The sequence below is a fragment of the Phalacrocorax carbo genome, chromosome 15 (assembly GCF_963921805.1).
Source record: "Phalacrocorax carbo chromosome 15, bPhaCar2.1, whole genome shotgun sequence".
Taxonomy (NCBI): Eukaryota; Metazoa; Chordata; class Aves; order Suliformes; family Phalacrocoracidae; genus Phalacrocorax; species Phalacrocorax carbo.
In genome coordinates this window covers 14,799,769-14,823,459 of record NC_087527.1, presented here as the reverse complement: position 1 = coordinate 14,823,459, position 23,691 = coordinate 14,799,769, and the positions used below count along the sequence as shown (strand labels likewise).

The 23,691-nt window shown below is 45.6% G+C and overlaps 1 protein-coding gene across 21 annotated transcripts in view; it reads right to left on the bottom strand.

The window, feature by feature from the left end:
* Positions 1–23,691, bottom strand: part of FBRSL1 (fibrosin like 1) — a 555,176-nt gene that overhangs the window by 306,094 nt on the left and 225,391 nt on the right. For 17 of the 21 annotated variants that reach the window (XM_064466507.1, XM_064466515.1, XM_064466498.1 and 14 more), the window contains one exon: positions 2,761–2,862. The exons of the other annotated variants lie outside the window; for them this stretch is intronic. In XM_064466507.1, the coding sequence (XP_064322577.1) occupies positions 2,761–2,862 (102 nt within the window). The remainder of the gene's footprint in view (positions 1–2,760; positions 2,863–23,691) is intronic. 21 annotated transcript variants of the gene reach the window in all.

Below are 23,691 nucleotides of genomic sequence, written 5' to 3'. Positions count from 1 at the left end.
CTTCATGGTCCATTAGAGACTAATGACATGCATTAATGTAAATAAAGAACAACTTGCTAGCATCCCATCGAACAAGTCATCTCAAGAAACAAACCACGCAGAGGAGCTAAGCTGTTCGTAGTAGCGCCTTCTAAAGTGAGACCGACAACGAAGCCGGCGGGACGACGCTCCAGCACTCCCAAGGCGGCACCGCTGAATGCTACACCCGACACTTTTGTACCCGTACTTCCCACCACACCTGCCGCGTGCTGCCGCGCAGCAGCCAAACCTGCCACCTCCCGCCTCAGTGACTCCATTGTTCACCCAAGTTAATGGGGAAAGGGATGGGAGGGAAAGGCAGCATGAAAAACAGTCCTGAAGGCCAAATGCACCAAGAAACAGCAGAGGAGATGCTCAGGGCAGAGCGAGGAACAGCCCAGGTGCCTCCTGCTGAGCGCCCGTCTGCAAGGACAGGCTGCCACCCCAGCACAGCCAAGTGCTAGAGCCTGTTTGTAATTGCTAACCGTAAGGAAAAAACACCCCTGCCTTCCCTTTAAAGCCTTAATGCCCTGTGGCTTTTTAATCCTCAGCGCCACATGTAAGGGGCTGTACCAGTTCAGCTGCACACCGCCTATTTAAACAGCACGCTGGGAAATACAGCTTCAGAGCCGTACGGGGACCAGGCGCGGCTGGACAGAAAACCCTGCAGGAATCGACACTCAGGAGCACGTCGCAGTCTTCTCTCCCCTTCCCTGCTCCCTCTCTACAAAAAGAAAAAGACTGCCGCCTTATGCCTTTGCACGCAAATGGGGAAAACCATCCGACTGCACCCGTGGGACTCCCTAAGACTTTCTGACAGTCACTAAATAGACTACAGAACATTTACTAGTACGCGAGAAGTGTTATACGTAATTAAAGCTAAATTGCACTCGTCAAATAATGAACGAAGAACATTCTGTGATTCATGAACCTTACTTTTCAAACTGTTTAATTACTAATTTGAAAAATTCTCATTTGCAGCGGGTCGCCAGGTCACGAGAGCAGCTTCAGCAAAGTTCTGAAGCGTGCCCCGGCCTTCAGGCGCTGCCCAAGCATCCCTGTTGACTAAAAGAGAAGGGAGTGCCTATTTCGCACTGAATTTCGCTGGTTGCTGAACCAGCTTTGAAGATTTTGCAGAAATTGGGTGCTCAGACTCAATTCCTGCAGGCTCGGCCTGCAACTTTGCAGGCAAAGGGAAAGGAGGAGAAAAAAATGGAAGTGTATCGGCTTAACAAGGAAAGTCTCCAAGACCACTTAACGCTTTGACCTAAGCTAATCACTGTCTGAATACGTTATTCCTCTCCCACGGCCCCACATTATGGCATGGCAATGCTAGCTACCAGGCGCCCTGCTCGCATACCTGTCAAGGCTGGCCAAGGGGAGGGGAAGGAGGGAACCGCATAAATATATGTATATATAAAATTATGATCATTATTGACTAATAACACAGCCAAAGACGCCCCGCAGCAAGGGGATTTGTCCACAAGGGCCCCCCCCTCGCCGACTTTCCCCACCGCGGCGCGTGGGTTCGCAATCCTGGAAGCAGATCACAGGACACGTTATTTTTCTCTTCCTCCCACTGTGCCGGCTGTTTACAGCGCCCCATGCACACTCCAAACATGTAGAGAGAATTTTCCCCCGTCACATTTCCCTGTCAGAGCTGTCAAGCTGAATCCCGCTTTAATCTGCCAAAAGCACTTTTCTGCTGACATTTTTAATAAATACTTTCAGCTTTTAAACACATTTGTGGGAGCCATTTTTTCCCCTTTTTCTCCCTTCTCCTCCTGTAGAATGAGCTCTGAAAGCCTTAATAGCAAATACATTACACTTATCAAAGGCTTCCCCCCCCTTCCTTTTGCATCCTGAAGCGGAGGTAGTGTTTTCAATTTTAAAGCTAAATTAACTGTCCAATTGAATTTAGCTGGTGTGAGCCGTTTTCTGTGACAGGTTTTAGTTATGAAGCATATTTTACATTAATAGAACTCAACATGAAAACCACTCGCTCTGGGATTTCTGTGGCTTGCCATTGAAATGGCAAATTTAATATTTCAGACATGCTCGTGCCAGCGTTTGATTATTGTTCTTCATTTAAATCTCTCCTAACGGGAAAGGTCCTAATTAGTAAAAAATCATGTTTAATGAAGGCAAAATGCTAATTGCTAACACAAAAAGCCTTCATATAAAATTATCCCAGCACTGCCATTGATTTCTTGGTGACTCAAAAGCCCATTTGTGTGTTGACACACTAAGGCACCGTTTGCTTTTGTTTTATCATAACATTTCACTCAACGTACCATCCAATTTCCTGAGAGAAAGACAGCTTTCCCCAAAAAACCTTTCATATCTTGGGAGGCAGGAAGCATAAAATTAGATGAACTGACTTTGCACCCAAACTACGTGATTATGTGCAGTAGCTAAACCCAAAGATACTGTAAAAAGCTTTTTAACACAACTTCTTTGAGAAAACAAAACAAAACATCAAGCCATTTTTCCCCGAGGAATAACAATTCCATTTTGTTTTCCCATCTCTGATCTTTCGCTTATCATATTATTTGCACCATGATTACAGTGTTTGGAAGGCAGCTCAACCACTTATGCCATAACACTCAATCATGACATAAAAAAAAGTTATTACACAGTGACCTCTGGATGCCAACATTTGTTCAGCAAGATTTATGAAAAGCCATGTCAGCAGAGGGAATTGCTGCAATGAAGCGATGCTTTCTCCTGAATGGTACTTACATCACTGAGACGGTCCCTTGAGCTGCTCCGCTGAGAGCTTGTGGCCTCCCTGATGCTGTCTTCCTCGCTATTTCTGCCACTTCTGCTTGTAGGGACCTTCATCTAGAGGGAGAAGAAGGAGGGGGAAAAAGGAGATTTTCAAGCACTGCTCTGCCACCTGTTCCCGAGGTTGCCGACAGCGCTTTAGTCAACGTTTCACTCCTACGCCCACGGCACCATGGAGAGGATGCTTTTGAACGCATGGGGCTTCTCTAAAGTTGTGCTTGACCGCGTGCGTCAGTATTCCCTTTCGCTAACGTGCAAGGGAAGGGGTGCTTTCAGCACTCCTGGAAGCAGGCAAAGCTGTGCCGAAGTCCTAGGGCCTGACACGAGAGGGAAGCGGACAGACAAACCCCCTTCGCTCTTTGCTACCAGCAAACCTCAACTGCGACACTGGTGTTTCAGTACTGCTGCTTGCTGAGGGACCACCGCTGACCCAGCGGCCAGGTCTCCGGTTCCCAGGCCAGAGACGTGCCTTGGGGGCATGCCCAGTGACTGCACTGAGAGGTCGGTACCGGTGGGACGGCCGGGTGCCTAAACACCGTGACAGATTGCTTGAGATAACGTGCAAAATTTGAAGTAGAGCACGATTAAGTCTTACAGCCAAGGCTGCTTCTCTAAGCACTAAATCATCCTTCTTCCTCCGCATGAAGTTGTGCTTGTGTTTGTACATAAGTGAGAGGAGCCAGCGTTTGAAATCACAGCAACTTTCCGCTTACTTCTGTGAAGAGTGTTACAGGGGGAGGAGAAGGATAGGATAGATATGTCATTCACAGCTTCATTCCTGGGCTCATTTACTAACAAATTATTCTGCTAATTCCCTTGTGAAATATTGGGTGGAAAGAAGTGTTTAATTTATTAATAGGTCCTATTCATATCAGTTTGGTTCCATTTAAATTACGCTATTTAAAATGTCGGCTTGTACAAATTGGTACTTTTAATGGCAATAAAATCCCCTTGTTTCTTTCTGTCCTATTTCATTGCAGTCTCAGTAGCTAGCAAGGGTTTGCTCACAGTGCTTCGACACAAGCCCAGCCCGTTCAAGCAGCCCTGCACAAGGAACCGTGCTCGGTGGGCACGCTGCCACAATGCGGCCACAGACACCGGAGCCCCAGGAACGCACTGATCACTGCAGTCCCACGGACGTTTGATCTCGCTGCCAACTAAGTGCCCCCACAGGCTCTTCATATTTTAATACAATATTCAAGACACTACATGCAGAAGGAGCTGCAGCGCTCATCCAGTCTGGAGTATACAGCCCTGTATAGGCTTGCAGAGAACACCACAGAGGAAGTACCGTGCTCGTGTCAAGCAACAGTGCATTTTGGATTGAAGTCCTCAGCCTGCATGCCCTTCTGCTACCTTACATCTTACCAACAGACCTTCTTCCTGAGGATAAGACTTCTAGACTCAGCCACATCAAAGCGTTTGAAATACAAATTTGCTCATGGCCACCTCGGCACACAACCACCGCGCTCAGCATCAGCGTCCTGCCTCGTTCACTGTAAACCGCCTTTCCAATCTGTTGCCCACCTGCAAACTTTTATCAAGACCAAGTTTTCACCTTTGCTCCTATGTCAAAATGTTCAAACAACACAGCCCCAAGAAGTAATCCCTGCTGGGATCTGCTAGAAGCATTTCCAACCAACCGTGAGCCTGCATTCGCAACTCCCAGCACCAGGTATAAAGGCAGGAAATAATCCACTAATAATCCAGGAAATTCATCATGTTGAATCCACACTGTCTGTTTCCTTAATAAAAAGGCTGACAGCACCAAGCACAGAAATCTAACTGTAATACATCAACACTGTGGCCATTATCCATCAAATGTTTAATCCCACATACAATTAAGTAAATCTGATAAGATTTTTTTTTCTAAATACTTACAATGATTGTCATTCACTTATTTTATTCTTTTTTAGGTCTTTATTAACCAATTATTATTTCAGCTATCCCATTATCTTGCCTAGGGTTGATGCCACGCCAATAGCACCAATGGTAATACCCCATTAATTACAGCCTTTCAAAAACTCTGGCGCACCAGCTTTCTTCCGTCATCTGGATCTTCCTATAGTTACTCAAAACCCAGCTCCACCGGTTCCCGGCCATCAGCCAGCTCTTCTGAAACTCCTGGATGTAAAGGATCAGACCTGCCAATTTCAAAGCTTCCAGGCACAGCAGGTGCTTTGTTTCTCCCTGAAATAGGAACCACTTAACTGTCACAGGACAGAATTACAATTTCCCTAAATACCGTACAGAAATACCCATTGAATTCTGCGGCTTTCTGATTGCTGATCCATAACCTTACTGCTCCCACCTAGAACACATCAAAGCCTGTCAAAATTATTACACTTTTGACCTAAACAACTCCTAGACAGCTGCAATTAAAGGAAAAATAAATTACACCATTCGAGATCCTTTTGCCTTCCCAAGCGCCAATGCTCACCAGAATTATTCATAAGGACCAAACTGCCAGCTGTTTGAAGTTAGCACGGACTCACCCAACCTGTTAGCAGACTCCAACCTTTCGCTGTTTTCTTGAGTTACGGTCAGCTCCCAACACTACCTCTTTCTTTTCTCCAAATTTCATTAAAGGAAAACTACACCTACACCCATGGTAACAAATTGAGACAATTTGACCTGACAAGGTCTTGCACTGGCAAGCAAATTAGAAGCATCGCTGCTGCCATTAACCTTTCCAAGTAAATATCAATTATTAAACTTGCTGCACTACCTCTGTCCCCAGTTTGCTGCTGTGAATTAAGAGGGTCATCAGCCTTTTTGACAGATCTTGTTCATTTACACCTGCTGCCTGCCAGCAGGGGAGCCCGCACACCCGCAGCCGGAGTGCTGAGCCAAGCTGCCTTAATTCATCAGTAATTACCCTAATGAGCCACATGCAGGACCCAACTAGGAGGACAAGTTGTTCTGCTAAATGGATGCATTGGTTCCACGGGCACTCTCTGCAGACCTGGGTATTAGCAAACTGGTCAAAAGCTTCTTTCCCAAAGTTGCTTCTGGCCTGGCTGTTTTGATTTCTAGTGATTTTCTCTGGGTGTTGTTGCTTGAGGTGCAGAAATTCCTCCTGACCATGTTCCCCTCATTGAGCTTTACTGTAAAACCGAGCATTCCTCCCCCTCTGAAAAGATGATTACTTTATTAGAGTCTGCAAAGGTTCTGTGGGCCAGAGGCGAGATGGGGTCCTGGTCCCAGCCCCAGCCCCAGCAGGTCATGGCCGCCTCGGCCCAGCACAGACCCCAGCAAGCGACTGCCCAAATTCACACGCAGAACACGCTACATCCCCCTATACAAGGCACTGCCAGAGACTTACAGAGACATTAGAGCAACACCAGCCACCATTATGAAACACCTCAGGTAGAGGAGCCAGATAACCCGTCTGAACATAGGCCTGGGAAGGGCGAGGGCCGTCGGAGAGAAGCTGCCTTCCCACTTGGAGAAAGCTGCCCTACTCCTGTTACAGAAAAGCATGGAAATCACTAACAAGCAGTGTTTAGGAAGGAACCTCATCTCCAGCTTGTTGACTTTGCCTGTCTGAAAGCACCCACACAGCCCGCTGCTATTTTCTGCTTTGACGGCAGCGAAGGCCCCTCTCCAGGCCCTGCCAGACGGCGTCTTCCCGTCAGCGTAACAGAGCCGAAGCCGCAGCTCTGGAAACAGCAGGTAGAAGCATATGCGGGCCAAATTTCAGTATGTTTGATCGCATTGCCTTGAGGTCTGCTCAAAATATTTTAGGATTCATCTGAGAAGTAAAAATTCTCAAAATAACCCCAACGCCCAAAGCTCGGCAAGCGAGTCTTGGAAAGGTGCTCCTCTGCCTTGTCTCCTAAGATTTGGGGGGGCGGAGGGAATCTTTTCTTAAACACAGGTTGACTGCTGTGTCACTTCAGGACAGCTAAGCTGGAACAAAATAAAAAGGCAAAGGGAGAGACTGAAGTTATCTGGTAATTTATCTCTTCCAAAGGCCAAATCCTGTCCTCATCCAAATCCAAAGCCAGCAAGAGGCTCACGTCAGTATGCATTCACCGAAACATTTAAATATGTGCCGAAGTTTTACTCAAGCAGAGCCTATTTCATCACTGAAGTCAACAGGATTCTGCAAAAGCATTAAACAAACCCAAGCCTGCTTAAAAACCAGACCAGTGCAGCCTTCCGCAAGATAAATAACACACCTGACAACACCACACACCGCAGAGAAAAGCTGGCAGCAGGCGATCCCGGCGATCTGCAATAGCTACAGTTCAGTTTTTACCAGAAACCACAGCTTTGTGTCTGAGAACATGAAAGACATCGTTTCCAGCTCGGTGGGAGCGGGCCAGCACTGCGGACCGGGCTGGCTTGGCAGGGAACGACCCCAGGCAAGGTACAGCGGGTTTGAAAGGCCACGATCAATTTGCGTGCTGCAGGTGGTCACGGACAGTCCCGAGCCACGTTCGGAGCCAAGAATTATGAACCTTGCACTGTTGGACATCATGTAGCATGATTAAATATCATAACTCATTCCGGTAATAACTCCAGCTCTCATTAAAGTCCAGCTCTGCTATCCTGGACTGCTGCTGCCTTCTCATATCTCCCATCCAACCTCCACCCTCCCTATTTCTTCTTATGGGGCAGAGGTGGAAGAATATCTGAATGGGCAGAAGGGGGTTTTGTTTCCCTAAAAGGGCTTTTTTCATTACCACTCCGCTGGCTCTCAGCCCCCGCTTTTTAATCATAATAGATCAGCCTGCTCTCCATTTACTTAAGCTTTCCTGGTGTCAGAGGAAAGCACATTTTTATTTGGCGCACCTATTTTCAAATCACGGGCATGCTGCCCCCGCTCATTATTAATAAATACACTTCGATTTATCACAAGCTCCGTTTGAGTGCCACGGGGAGCCTGGGGCAAAAGGAGACAAATTCTTTTCTTAAGTTGTTCTGAAAGGTGCTGGGCTTCCCGACCCTCACCCCCATTAACCCAGCACAGCTAGTGCGCTCCTACTGGGAGCTCCATGGCTTGTGCAGCGGCAAACTCGGACTGATCTTGTGCCATCTCAATATATTTGTTCATTATCTTGCGCACACACAGAAGCATTTGGAAATGTACTCAGGGCACAGGCCAAATTGAATCATCTGCCTTCATTTTCCACACGATCTGAAGCTACAGCTGCTACAACAGGCTGTGGGATTTTTATTTTCCTTCCTTAACAGTTTTTTTTCCCTCTTGCTCTTAAAGTCACAGCAGTCTGTTTTTAAACCTCTCACCGCTGCTTGGGTTTGTGTCTGCTTTTTACAAAACGGGTCTCGCAGGCACACACGGTGGGAAAAGAAATTACCCCAAACCTCCCTCCGTGCTGTTCTGAAGGCAAGACATAAAGCAGCGCCCTTGGGGAGAGATATAAAACATTCATCTAAGAGATGCCTGTTCTGGTGGCTCAGATGGGTCTATTAATCCTCTCACCTCCGTCAATGGACAGGCACCAGCAGGAATTGGCACCCACCTACACTGGGCTACACTCGGGAGCAGCGGATGGTCCTTCGAAAACAAAGCAGCCCTTCCAGCTCGGATGGGGCAGAGTGCTCCATGCAGCACTGAGCAAAGTCGCCTGCTTTCGGGAACACATTAACTTCTTGAGAAAAAAAAAAGTTTAATTCCTTTTCAGAGCTCTGGAAGATCAACTTCCATTTGCCTTCAGAGAAAGGACAGACCAAACACAACCTCCAGATTTAGGATTTCACTGATTTCATGGCAAATCTATGTTGGCAGAAGCTACCTGGAATATCAGTAGGTACAGCTGAGAGGCATCCAAGTCCCTGAGTTTAGGTCCAAGCTTTCAGATCACCAGAGATAGGAACGAGCCCACCTTATCATGCTCATCTATCTAAACTAATGCTGCTGAGCACCACTTTACATCTCATCAACGTGTAATGACTTTATCATCTGCTCTGCCAAAGGACCCTTTTTCGACTGTCTCTATAGGGTCAATCTAAGGAAGAAAAATCTTCTGCAGGTAACCTTTCACATTAACAAAGATTATGATTCCCCATGGCTACAAGAATTAAGAGCAACTGTTCCAAAAACTTATCAAAACTAATTGTATGGCCTGTCCCCTTCCCAACAAACATGACAATGATGCTTAAACCACATTTTGGGAAGACTCTTTTGCTAACATATGCTTGCATTTTATTATCAGCTCTCAGACAAGCTCGTGTTTCTCTTGGTAGACTATCAGCAGTAGCAGCTTTCTACAGCAGGAGACAGTAAACTGCCTTAATAAATACAAATAGACAATTTAATTAAAATATATTGGAGACTTGGAAAAAGTACTATTTGTGGACGAAGCAGTCTGTTAAGGGATTGCACTCAAGGCTAGTTCAGTGTATTTTAAGCAGGCAACAGTAAGTGGCAGTGAAACATGCTGCGCAGAGCTCTACCCCAATGATTAAAGAGCACACTGAAATTATCAACGTCTGGGTTTTGGTTTTTTGTTTGGGTTTGTTGGTTTTTTTTTTGGGGGGTGGGGAAGGGAAAGTCACCCAGTTGCCTCTGGTTTTAACGCGTGAAACAAAACAAACCATTTGGCTTTAAAAATGTACTACTTTAAACCTGAAAAGACCCATGTATCAAAACAAGGTGGAATCAGCTAAACACATTACTTCTGACTTGTTTCCTTGAAAATCCAGCTTTAATGCATTCTAACAAAATTTATCTATCCCAAGCATACCTCATAATGAGATCAACTGGGAAAAATATCAGGCTTGTTTGTATATTTTATACTTGCTCTAACTTGGCAGTTTGGAGATTATGTATTCCCCAGGTCCTTCCTTAAATCGTTTCACACGCTGCAATTTGATTTTCTTTGCTTGCCCTTTTCCACAATTTTTTTGATACATTTTATTGAGTTCTGGCTCAGAGGGAAACGTTCCCTTTGAATTAAGGGTGCAATCATTTTTTTCCCCCTCTAAATAAGGACATATGGCATAGAAAGTAATGTTATGGTCCGAGGATTTTATGATTGAAGTAGGACTCATTTTCAAACAATGACAGTAGCATCAGGTTAGATTAGGGCAGTTTTTCTAATTGGGTGGTGCTGCTGTGGATGTGGTGATTGGCTACCTTAACTATAACTCATTTTAAATATGACATGCCCGTTTTTACTTACTGTGATGAAGAGGACAACATTAGCAGTGTTAAGTTGTAATACAGAGGGAAATTAGTCCCTTTCTTAAAACAAACTAACAAACAAACCAAACCACTTTAATTCAGAAAGTTGTATGTTTTTTAGAAGCTTAGGGTTTATATGTTTGACTGGTATGCAGGCTTCTGGCTTCTAATCCTGGCTTACCTGTTTCCTCTGGATAAGTTACCTAAACAACCTGTAGTGCAGCTGAGCAGTCTGTAACATGTTGCTTAATTTTCGCCACTCTCTGGGATGAACAGAGGTTGCATCAACGTTAGCAGAGGATTTCTGTGCTTAGAAGCTGTCAGAGTCAGCTGCTACAGGAAGGCAAGCACAACAACTTACTGTAATAAAAAGTATTATTAGTGAAAAATCAAAATACTCAAAAGCTATTGTTGGTTTCTCAGGTACTTGAGCAACATTAACTGCTCATTAATAGCCTAACTTTGCATCTTAATGCTTGCAACTAGACATGGAGGGTCCTCTTCCATTTTTTAGAACCAAGTACAAACGGAGCTCATTTGGTGCCATCCATTGGCTTTGCAGTTTTTGGAAGAGTTGCCATATGATACTCCTATTAGACAGAGTAACATACCCCGGCAAGCTCAGCTTAAGCTGAGACACACTTCTCCAGGTCTGATCTCCATCTCTGGCTACACTGCCGCACGTACCGCTAGCGATGCAAAGCTCTTCTCGTGCCAGGACCACAGAGCGCACGGCAGCCCGAAGCCTTCTGCAGTGCCCACACAGACTCCGCTGAACGCCGGCTGATTTGTTTTGCCTTTCTAAATACCTAACTAGAGAGAAACTACGTTCGATCTCACGATTTTTGAGAGGTGTGGCCAAGAGAGTTGGCCAGTGCTCTTGGAAGCTGGAGAAGCCTTTTCCATTAGTGCCTAGAGCAGAGATGCCGTATGGAACAACAGGGTTGGCATTTCTGCAGCTCAACCGATGCACTGGAACCGGCACAAAGTTTTTTCAGAGCTTCTCTGCTGGCAGGCGGCCTCGGCTGCGGGGCAGAGCCGGCACCGCTTCCCCACAGCGGCCTGCGCTCTCAGGATCGGGAGGCTCACTGCGGTACAAGAGCTAATGCTTATTTTGGAGAAGAGCTGGTGCTTAAGCAGGCAAAACTGCTCGATTTTACAGCTGCCATCAGGCCTGCGTAGCAAACTGTGCTCTGCATGCCCCCAGCCGTACTTGGCAGATGGTAGCAGACAGCTGGTAAAATCTGGGTTTGACATACGTCAATGATAAACTGTGTCAGTGTAGACCTGCTTAGGTTACAGCGAGCGAGCGTGTGCGCAGGAGCGAGACTTTGACTGGTGAAGGGTAAATAGCATTCCTAACCAATTGAGCTAAAACCTGCCTTCTGCCACAGGGTACGCGGGGGGCACCTACGGGCCCTCGGCCCTGTCTGGACAGGCGGGCGAGGCGATGAAGGGGTAACACGCGATTTTGTGATTCACAGGCCACAGTGCAAAACCAGTGCAACACGTAACAAAGCAGTGCCCACCACCAGCGATGACTTATTAGGTCCTGTTGCGAAGGCAGACTATAAGCAATTGCCAATAAAAAAAAAAAAAGTCAGGACTCCCAGCACTCCCTCAGTGAAGAAAAACTTGAGAAATAAAAAAAAAAATTACTGGGGCAGCTTGGACTGTGTTTATAAATAAATGAAGGCAGCTGTAAGCACAAAAAAAGAAAGACACACACAACTTGGTGAGTTGCAAGAGAAGCAGCCCATAAAGCTGGGAAACGACAACACAACCATAGCTGGACAAGGGACAGACATAATCACGGCCGATGAAAAGGCAGCACCTAATAATTACTGCACCGGCTCTAAAGCTCAGCCAGAATTGAATGCCCTAACTACACTTTAATTTAGCAACAGGTCCGAAGGAATAGCATCAAATAAATACTCCATGAGAGAGCTGAAAGCCTCTGAGCAAGTTACTAAATAAGATTGGTAGCTGCAAGTTTCACATTAAGGTGATTTGGTCTTGTGATTCTCGGTTATAAAATGCCATCCTGCATGCATCAAATGAGAAGTGGATTCTGCACATTTTTTTGGCGATGGGAAAGAAACGGATCTGCTAAAGATCAGCTCAGGACTCTTAGAACAGATGCATCCAGTGTTACCAACACCAGTGCAGCCGACCATATCGAAAGGATCACTGAGAGGGAAGTAACTCCGAGCAGGACGGAGGTATGATTGACTAAGCATCCATTTAGCAAGGAGAGAGCTGTGTTCAGCTGGAGCCAATGGACTAAATTAGGCTGAGTTTACACAATGCTTTTAAACACCATGTAGGAGGCAATCAGAATTGACAGCTTTAACATTGCTGCCATCTATGCATACAGATACCATCTATTAAAGGCTAATATCAACAGCTGTGATGTTCAAAGGAAAAGTAGATTTAATGTACATATTAAATTGTCCAAAGCTGCAGGTGATGTTTCAAAATATATTAGGATGTTCAACCAAGAAAATTCTCTCTGTGTACTATGGTATTTCTCTTCTAGTAACATCGCCCACCAAAACCAAGGGATTTGAATCGAAGACAAAAGGTGATGATAACCTTCAAAAATTATTTTAGTAAGAGAAGATTACAAAAGCAAGGTAAACACATTACTAATGATGTCAGATCGGCAAAACATTCAGTGCAGCTTTGCTTTGTCCTTGGGAAGAAAACAGACTCATTCCTCAGTCTTCTGATAACAAAAGGCAGACAACGTTTGCTAAGAACAAAGTCCAGACCTGTTGCACAAGCCCTAGAATGGGAGATCGTGTGCACACAGATGTTTTAAGAGATCTTGGAATGGCCACCAAGAAAACTGAACAAAGACAAGTATTGGAGAAATATTTCAAAGGAGCAACCAGGGCTGGCTGGGCAGCCATAAACACTTTGCTGTGATACCAGGCTTGAACAGAAGATGAAAAAACCCCACAGTACTGAATTCAACTGACCGAATTAAACTCTTTCAGTCGACAAGGTTATCTGGAAAATTAAACTTCTTGAATAAGGCCGGTTTCATTTCTTTGATAAGTTTGGTTGAAAAGGGAACTGGATAAATGTGACATATTTAGGATTCTTGATGCCCTCACACTGCAAGACATTCTGACAAAAATTAGTGCTATATAAATATCAATAAAGCCTATTTTAAGCAGGGAACAATTGGCTAAGGTCTCAAAAAGCAGCATCAATAAATAATCATTAATGTTTGCTACAGAAGGGAAAATGATTTAAACAAGGCTTGCAATTATTCAATAGTTCCCTCAATATCTGAGAAAAATATTATCAAAACCACTGCAGATAAAATTCATAGATGCTGACGATTCCCATCTAGAAATAAGTAAGGAAGAAGAGGGGAAGGCAGTTTCAGGCAGCAGCTTGGATTCCTTGAAAAACACCCCTCATTAGAAGAAACATATCCCAAAGCAGAGCTGCACTACGATGATGAGGAACAAAGGCGGCCGCCTGCAGCTACTGTAGAAGAGAGACCACGCTGCCGGACGGAGCCGCTCGGGGAAAGCTGGGAGGGTCGCAGTGGACGAGCACCTCCATATGATCTTCCAGTGTACTGCTACCACCGAAGGGAACCAATCCAATCCCTGAGCAAGGGAAAAGAGGCCACTTTCTCTTGAACACAGCGCTGACAGGAATGATTTTGGAAGCCTGGCTCGGTCTACAGCCTCCACAGTAAGACAGCAAGGCAAAGCTCATCTCAACTGACAACCCCGGGCAGCTACACTCCAGCCTGCAGCACAGACTCGGACAGTTGTCCTGAATTGCTCCAAGGCCTCCTTACGCAGACCACAGAGATCAATCAAACTGCCATTAGAAAAAGCAAACATCACCAGCCAACTATCCAGGTGTGACACACTGCAGATCTCTCCTCACTTAGAGCCACGAACAGAAGTTACCGCCCTGATGCCGATCAATGATGAAGGAGGATTTTTTTAACGGCAGCGCCTGCAAACCCTGTGGGTTCTTGTCCGTAGTTCAAGGTAGGGACAAAAACATCCACGTTCTCGCTCAACAATTCACTCAAACCCTCCAAGTGTCCCATGTGAAAAACCCATGCTTAGTACAGTAGGGTTTCAGATTCATTACTAGGACTCTGAGGCACCACAATAACACAATTAAAACACCACCAGATGTATGTCATATAATACATGTTAAAAAAAGAAAAGACATACTGTGTGCAGATACAACAACAATTTGCTGTTCAAATTAATTCAGGAATCAGTACCATCCCTATAAACCCAATATATAAAACATATGCTACTGTAGGCATGCATAAATTGCATACAATTTTTTCCAGATAAAGCTACACATGCGATTAATAAACTAAAGTGAAAAAAAGAAAAGAAACAAAGTAAATAAATAAATACGAAGGCTGCCCAGGGAATGATGAATTTTGCAGAAACTGCTGTCAAAGATTACAGCATTGAGCAGCCGCAAGCTCGTACCCTACCCTCGGCAGCACGGTCACACCCTGGCCTCGGCTCCTCTGAGCAGGGAACTCGCGTGGAGCAGGAACAGACAGCAACCAGAGACCCAGCCGGTTTTTTGGCCCAGCACTGGCGTGAGCTTAAGCTACAGTGGCATAGTTTAAATCACAGAAGATGGCAGGCAGTCTTTCACATATGCAGGATCAGGCCTAACAGCGCATGTTTGCAGCTGTTCCGCAAACCAGCCCATGATCATGTCCCTGAACTGATCTTCCTTACCTCCCCGTTATTTCTGAAGACCCGGTAAAACCTAGGAGCAAGGCTCCAGCGTAGCAGCAGCTGGGGGAAAAGCTGGCATTAAAGGCAAGAGAACCACTGCTTCAGTGCAGAGGGAACTGATGGGGGTTGGCACGAGCTGTGCTTTGATGTGAATTTAGCAAAGCACGGATGACCCTGTTGCACGCCACCATGAATATTTTTATTCCAACTTCTACCTTGTTCTAGTCAGACCTACAATTTGCTTTTATTGCTAATTCAAACTCTAGCAAGCCCCTGCTTGCACTCTGTCTAAACTTCCTGGGACCAGTCCTTTCCCTGGCAGAGGTCTTTGTCACCCAGCCAACTGTCCCTTGTCACCCACAGGCAACAGAAAGCTAACTGCAGCTGGTTCAGCAAGTCCCAACAAGAACCAGAGCCATTTTCTTCAGGCGCCCCGCACTAGCAGATGAACCAAGCCACTCTGACAAAAATCAGAGCAAACCTTACACCTCTTCAGGTCTGGAAAGCAGGTCCCTGGCTCCGCGCTTGAAGCAGAGGCAACCTGAATCATCATTGCTGTCTGGCTGCCATCACCCATTGTGATCGGTCAAGACGCTAGCGTTGTCAAGGAAGCTTTCAGTAAGGCCCTGAGATCCCACACCACCACTGCAAGTGTTTTGATTTGAGAAAACAGTGTTATAACTACCAGAGCAAGCACAGCCAGCTCCACAAAGAAACACAGAAGCAATTTCCTCTAAATGCCTAGGGGACATCCTGTTTGCTGTCTGACATCCTGAAGAAAACAAAAATCTAAGAATAATTACAGCCAAAGCAACTAAGGTGAAGCCCTTTGGTAATTTTCAGCCCTGAATAACTAAAAAAGGGTGACAATTATTTTAGCTAATGATCACTGAACTTTGAGATTAACGTTCGCAGCTGAGGAATGGGAAGCAGCTCTTTAGAAGGCAGCACTGCTGTTAGGCTAAGCCCAGAGCTCTGTGAAATAGCAGGTTGGTGCTCGCTGTCATCAAGGGACACAGTGCATTACCCAAGCATCCAAGGAAGTAAAGAAAGCACAGCAAGCACAGAAAGCTCAGTAAAGATGGACTGGGAGCCTGCCCTACCTTCTTCCTATATAACAGACTGCACTGATTTACGATGGAGGAAAATGCTTCTTGTTGGCCTGTGCAACACAAGAGTGGCTTGGCTCTATATTTTCCCTACAACTGTAGTTTTAAAAATTTTGTAGACGCAAAAGGACTGGCTGAAACACTGTAGCTTAGAGTAAAAAATGGGAGCTGGATTTTATACTGTGTTTTCTGTCATGACAGAAAAGCGAATTCAGGTGTCCTCGTTCTGAGTGCTCTTCCTGACCTGTACGCCTCCAAAATCCAACCCCAAACTCTTTGGCTCAGATTATTCTTCTTGTGATGGTTACGGCCAAAAAAGAAGAGGGAAAAACCCCACCACACTAGCGTGCCCTGCTGAAGAGCAATCCCCTCCCCGCAGCGCAAAGGCCACGACGCTCCAAATGTGTAAACTGCATCCTGGGACGGCTGAAAGGGCAAACTGCAGAGTAGGCATGAGGCAGATGCTCACACCATCCACTGAAGGTCACCCAGCTGGTCTGACTTGCTCCCCGTCAGGTGAGGCATCCTCACTGGTTCTGGAGAGCGAAGCCGCGCTGCTGCCTTTCCGAACGGAGTCAGGCTGTGCTTGGGTGTGAGCTGGGTTCAGAGGAGGGGAAACCTGCCAAAGGCAGGCCCAGAGAAACACAAGCCATCGCACCTGCATCGTTTCACGGAGGGCACAAAGGCTTGTCAAGCACCAAAATAAGTCCACTAGTTTAATTAAAAGCCTGATTTGAAGTTGATATATACTCCTGTAAATGGTGTATAACATGCTTATCGAGCTTTGAGCCAAACCTTTGTTTTGTTCAGGTTGAATAAGTTATGAATCAGTCTAACTTCAACTGGAACAAGCAGCTTTTAAAGCAAAACCAAAGTAAAAACAGAGTTAAGTTAGACTGCTGCAGTCCTTCCCTTAAGAATGGTCTTAGCTGCAGGAAATGCTTGTCACATTTGGTGCAGAAAGGTATTTTAAACAGTAATAAGCATCTGTTTTCTCTACTTGTTCGGTGGGAAAGTCTAGAGTTATCCAAACAGCACCTTAGAGGATAATGTAGTAATAGCAAGATGCCTGTATTAATGATTCTACTCATATTTCCTGAGAGCACCTCCAAATACTCTGCAAATACCCACCAAGTTTAAACAGCAAGGATGCGCCGTGGGCGGTATGACCGTCCCAGTTTCTCAGGAGGAATTAGAATATCAGATGACCTTGGGAATGTCAAGCAATGGACCTGGGATAAGGCTAGGACTACAACTACCGAGAAAACTGGATGGCTAAAAAGCACTGCAGCTTTTAATAGCAACCATCTTGCATCTTAACCGCAAGATCTTTCTCCCTGGATGATGTGTAAAGTAAATATTTCTTAGAACGAAAGTATAATGTTAACTGAGTAGAGCTTGCTGAGAAAGAAAAAAAAAACAACAAACCAGGAATTGCTGCTTTTGTGGATACTGCATGGAAACCCCGCACTCCCACAGGAAATAGTTTAGTAAAAAGAGGCACAGAGATACAGGGTGAAAAAAATGAATCCATCAGATAGGAAGGGTTTGTGGAAGAGGGGTAAGGGAGAACGCCTTCGCTACTGGGAAGATACGATGGGATTCGGTACTGCTCTTGATACATGGGGTGGTGAGGTTTTACTTTGGGCAGAAAGACCTGTGTGTGCGTGCTGCCCAAAGGCAGGAGGCTTCAAAGTGCCTTGGATACAGACCTGGGAAATGGCCAGGGGCTGCCACACCAGCGGATCTTTTCAAGCAGCAGCGGGGCCCAGAACTGCTCTGGCCAGAGGGAACAAAACTGAAAGCTCAATCCAGAGACCAGAAGTCAGCAAAAGGACTTCTCTGAAGTGCAGCTCTTTCTGTAAGAGCGAGTGTGGGAGAAGGAACAAAGCCCAAAATAACAAAAGGCAGAACTACGGGCAGAGCTGGATAACCAACTAATTAGTCAGATCTTTACTGTTCCCTTGGTGCTACCGGTGGATGAGCAGCAAGAGGACACTAGACGTAGCAAGTGGGAACGGCAAAAGCCTCTAAAATTACGATGCAAAAATTGAAGATGTCTCCTAGAGATATAAAACTGGTCTCACGTGGAGCTTTTGGGCTAATAGTTGTCTCAGTCGACATGCAAATGCCATATAACAGTACACTCCTAGATACCACTGCACTATAAATATCCTTGCTCAAAACGCTTTACCTTACTGGTATTCACAACGTACCCGACGGTTTCTTATTTAAAACAATATTGGTGCTAAAGGAAACCATTAACAGAGGGCTAAAGGAAACAATCTTATTCACTGAACCAACACTGTTGTCTCGGCAAAACAAAACAATTAACATCTGAGTTCACAGGAAAATATATTAGCACAACAGATGCATGTGCGTGTACTTCGACCCTTTGGTAAAATGCACTGCTTTGGGGCCAGATGTTTCTGCTCATGCCAAAGAAGAATCCAGCTGCATCAAGCTGTGAATATTTCTTCTGATCTGTCAAAATCTGCTATGAACTAGAAGAGAAAAAAACAGAACTGAAGTTTGAAATAGAAGTCTGTTTTCCACTGGGGATTTTACCACCATCTGTATTTTAAAAGCTTCAGTACAACTGACAGAGTCTGAAAAAGTTTGCAACACAATAGGTAAAGCACATTGAAATACCATTCCAGCAAGGTTTCTGGTAGAGTTGACACATACGGTAAAAGACTTGGTTTGTGCACATTTCTCCCCCTTAAAAATCAATTTATACTTATTAGCGGGATTTACAACATGTTTAAATTGTACAGCCTTTCTTGTAATGTGCTGCCATTACGAGCTGAACTCTCGTTATTGAGATGATAGAGCAATATTGAATTACTGAGCAAACAAGGTCCTTTTTCAGAAACACCAGAGGTGATTCTTTTTCTCACGGTTTCTAAAACCAGTTTGGGGCTTTTTTTCTTTCATTAACAGAATTACTACAGATTTGCACTGATGCAAGAGTCAAATTGTGTCCTTTTCCTGAAACTGTAAAAAAAGGAGCCAAAATGGAAACAGAATAGCATAAAACATGAAAGTATCTCACAACAAGGTAAGTTCACAAACTACACCATGTTTGTCAAGGCTTGGTATGGTCCTACCTAAAACCCGTCCACCCAGTGGGACCAGCACGCTCCCACCTCGCAGCCCTCCTGTGGAAAACCCCAAAACTCATCTCTCAGAAACCTCTGCTGTTTTATTCCTAAAACCCAGCTCCTTCTGCCCACATGGAGAACCAAGCAGCAGGAGCAGCATCAAACAGTGACTTGTTTCCATTCAGTGACTAAGTGGCTGCACCATTATCTTCTGGTGAGTCCTAAAGCTGAGATTTTCTGAAGTGCCTCAGGTACCTTGACTCCTAAAGGTGTCCAGATCCCAATCTCTCATTTTCTACCCTCAAAATTGCAGCCTTAAAAAAACCCCATAAATCTCCCGAAACAGACAAATACATATGGTACAGCGGAAAGGAAGCGGAATATAGCTGGATATATCTGAACTGAACTCAGTTTAAATTCTGATCTCCAGTTATCGCCTGCTCTCCACATTTGCACACCAGCACTCAGACAGCTGTGCTGCCTTCCAGGTGTGCGGCACAGCTTTGCCACTGACAGGGTTATCTATTTTACAAAGAATTATGCTAGCAGTGAAAATCACAGTAGAATTGTTTCGAAAGAAGCAAGCCTCAGATGGACAATTTAGATTTCACAGAAGTTGAAACAGGATTTGCAGGTTCAAATTATTAATCAACACCCTGCCAGGCAGGGGCCAAGAGCAATCTGCCGGTGCTCAGTTTTCTTGGACTTAGCTGTAAAATCGGGATTTTAGATTGACTCAGTGGGGAGAGGGGGTTCTGTGCCTACAACCTTTTCGTTCTGAAGCATCCAAGCAAAACCGAGCCCTGGCTTTTAGATGCAAATATGAACTTAGGGATGGTGGGAGAAGTTCTTCCTCCAGGAAACTGGGGATTCATCAGGGGCTTTCTGAGCCAGTGGACATGGTGCACGTGACAAGGTTACTTCTCTGGTGTTGAACGCATGTTCCAGCTATGACAAGACATAACGAACCACACGTAAAGTTATATGGGGCCCTGTTTTTGTTAGCAAGAAACATGGAGAAAAGAGGCCAGAGAAAGGCGGGTGCCCTTGGAGCACCCAGCCCTACTGCTGCAACAGCATCGCTTCTCCCACAGTGACAACCACAATGACGCAGGCTGCTCCAGCAAGGAAGGATTTCATTGTAATAAGCACCCAGCGCAACGTAACAACTCTTAATCACAGAGAATCACACAGAGGGTGCCTCCCGTCACATCAGGTTAGCTTTAGCATCCTTTTGTTTGACCTATCATGCCAATACACGCCCGCAAAATTCTGCAAAAAACCCAGGGAACCTCTTCATAAACAATTTCAAAGAGAATGCTGAATAATGTTGTCCAGCAGACAAAAACTTAGGACGGGTAGAACATTCCACCATTTGCTGCATGTATTTATAAATCCTGTTACAATCTCCCAGGGAACAGTCACTGGCACTACTGAGCGGACCACGGCATCTGTGGTCAGGACAAGCAGTGGCATGGATTTGACGTGCCTCTTGGTCAGAGCCTGACAGCGTGTTTCAGAAGAGCACCCCATCTGTGCAGATACCTAAACCGCAGCGCTCTCATACCAGAAACCGCCCCATCTCCCGAGTTCCTTTGCTCATGGGGGGGATCCTGCAGCCCAGCCACGCCAGCGTTTGGTGCAACAGGGGTTCCTGAGCAGCTGCTCGTGCTCTCACGTCTGAAGCCCCGGAGCGTGCACGGTTGAACGTTTCAGGGTCCGAGTGCAGCGTGGTGCTGGCAGCATCCCCCGCGCTGGGGAATGGGAGCGAGTGGCAGAAGGGTGGGGGGAAGGTGGAAGCCCACGCGCACGACCGAGACAGGACCGCCCGCCGTACGAGCCAGACGGCATCCGCTCCACGTCTCCTCTCTCCTCTCTGTTGTACATCTTTATTTCAAAGAAGTGTTGCAAGATGGAAATTGGGAGCTTGAGGCCAAAATCAAAACAGAAAGAATGGGATACGCTCCCACAGCCCTTGATTTAAAATGGTGATTTATTTTTTCTTGATTTTTACCTTAACCGTCTCCCAGTAAGGCTAGCTACAGGAGTGTCACCCTGCTGCTCCTGTTCCATTATAACACCACCAGCTTCCTCTTGCCAGCTACTCATCAAGGATCACCCCCAGCACAGCCCTCCGTTCTTTCAGATCTAGTCAGAAGGCAAATTAGTCGCAGCCTGATGGGGGAGTGCTAAATTTTTCATTACAATCTTTCTCCGGAGGTTTGGTGTTTAATAATTTGTACTGTATAAAATTTCACATATGGGAAAACACGGCACCACACAGCCTCTCCAGATGCCTTTTTTTTTTCCTTGCTGCTAATCATGCAAGCCCCCTAGCTAAAGGAGTGGATTTAGGGCATAATTAAAGCTTTATACTTTAATAGTAATATGGGTAAAGCTCAATTTTATTTTTGAGAAGAACACGCCACATTTGTAAATTCCCATTTCACCGAGGATCAATTTTCAAGCAGGCTTTGTACCCGGGCTTCTTTGTTCCTGATATACCATGGAAACACAAACCACGTAAGGAGCTCGCGGTACTATGAAAGACGCACACCCCTGTTTAGCCACTGCGAAGGCTCTTTAATTTCTTACAATCGGTCCAAGAGTGGCGGTGGTTGCGCTGGGGACATCTGTACGAGAGCCTTGACATCACCTGCTCTGGTTTTCATCACAAAATTTGGCAGGAGAGGCTCTCAGATTGGTCATATGGCACTCAAATCTCTGCAAGTTTTAGCTACTGCCCTAAGCAGAGCTGAAGCGCTGAAGCGCTTTAACTTTGCTGCTGCCCCCCGAAAGCTCCCCCCAGCTGCCACCCTTCTTCCTTCCCCGCACAGCCGGGAAACCGCAGGGCTGCTGTCACACATGGGAATGCGGAGCCTGCTCCCATCCGCCCACAAAATTGCTTTCTCCCCACATTCCTGATGAGAACAACCTGGAACACACTCTCAGGATTAACTGTGTGCAAGGTTTACACACGGGTTAAGGCATCGGAAAGCCTCATTGCAAAGACTTAAGCGGGACCTAAGTAGGGGATAGATTCCGCAGTAGGTACTTCACAACAAATGACCCTCATGTAATCTACTTACTGCTGTAACCTACCAAGTGCCATACCATTTCTCATCCTCAGGCATTTTTCCCTGGGTCTTCCAGAATCCCTTTATCTTCTCAGCAACATACCGAGATCTCGGTGACGACACGCTGCTGCAGAGCGCGCCAGATAGGAAGGGTAAGGGAAAGGGAAGAAGGGGTGCTGGCAGAAAGGCAGGAGACAGATTCCTTGCATGGCTGAGACAAGAATAGTTATGCGATGGTCAGCATTTCGAGGACTAATTTTAATTATTTGATGAACTCTAGAGTACAGCTCCCTTAAAGAAGGAAGCGTCCCAGTGATTAAGTTCCCAGGATGACAACTTACCATATCAAGTCCGTCCCTTCTCGCTTCTCCTAAACATCCTCTCAGTAAATTCAGGAAACGCGCACAGAGTAGGACAATGACCACCTTTCACAATACGGTTTTAATTCAACTCAAGTTTCTCCCATCTGCTCAAGAGACCTACAGACTGCCTTAAAATGAAGTGTTTTGGTGCTATGATGGATGCCTGATTTCCCATGCAGAAACCAGGTGATAAAGAGCAGTCTGAACTAGTGTAGTAAAAATTTACAGTGTTCTCTGACAAATCTCATGCTTCAACAGAAAGGAGAGGTTCCAGTTTTGCCATTACGCATCTCCGTGCCCCTACACTGTGGTCGAAAGCCAGGTTTTGCTCTAGCAATCAGCAGCAAAACCGGGTGGGGTGAAGTAAAACTGTTGCCACAGATAAGCAGCTACTCAGCTCTCAGAGCTGGCAAATACATCAACTGACCTAGAACTGAGAAATAATGACCTTGAAAGCGAGAGCTTATTTCTGGTTTTATCCATCTTTAATATCACAGCTTAAACTAAATCAACCGTGCATTTTAAGGTATCTATTGTATCCTTCCAAATCTATTTGAGAATGCTGAAGTCTCGAAATGTTATTTGTTGAAGTGCAGAGCTTATTACAGGTCAACATTTTACTTGCCTTCTAACTGATCAGGTGTGTTACTTAAGTCGGTACAAGTGATGCAGGACAGACGGCTCCCCAAACGTAGCCAACCTTCTTCGTGGCCATGAAACTGCTGAGTTCAAACTTGTGATATGTTGTAGTCAAATTTAAATATAAGGAAGGAATATATGTACTGAGAAGTGTTTTCTGAATGTCTTTACATTGAGTTCCAATTGCACCGGCCTGTATAGGCCCTGCAGGATGAAGACTCAGCTCTGTAATCCTCATGCTTTTCGCCATGTGGCTTTATGCCGACGCAGTAAGCGACGAGCTGCAAGGGTGGCAACGTAACGCTATCTATGCATGGAAAAGTGACCTTGAGGAGGTTCACTTATCTCCAAGTCTAGCAGTCATTTCCATGAAAGCCCTGGGCAGGAAAATACACATATGGAGACATAATAGAGGCAAAGCCTCCCTGTCAAAGAGCAGATTGGACTCTTGCCATCAGGCCCATGACAGCGATCCCTAATTCTCCAGGACATCTGCTTATCCAGCAAAACACAGGACAGTCGTCCAGCAGACAGGACAGCGCCGGGGTCAGCACACACGACATGGAGTCAAGTTCTACCTCTAGCTCTGACCTTAGGCACATTTATCTCTACTGTCGCCTCCCCCCCGACCCTTTTTTTTTTTCTCTCTTAAATAGAAACCAGCTATACATAATGTTGTTATGCTCAG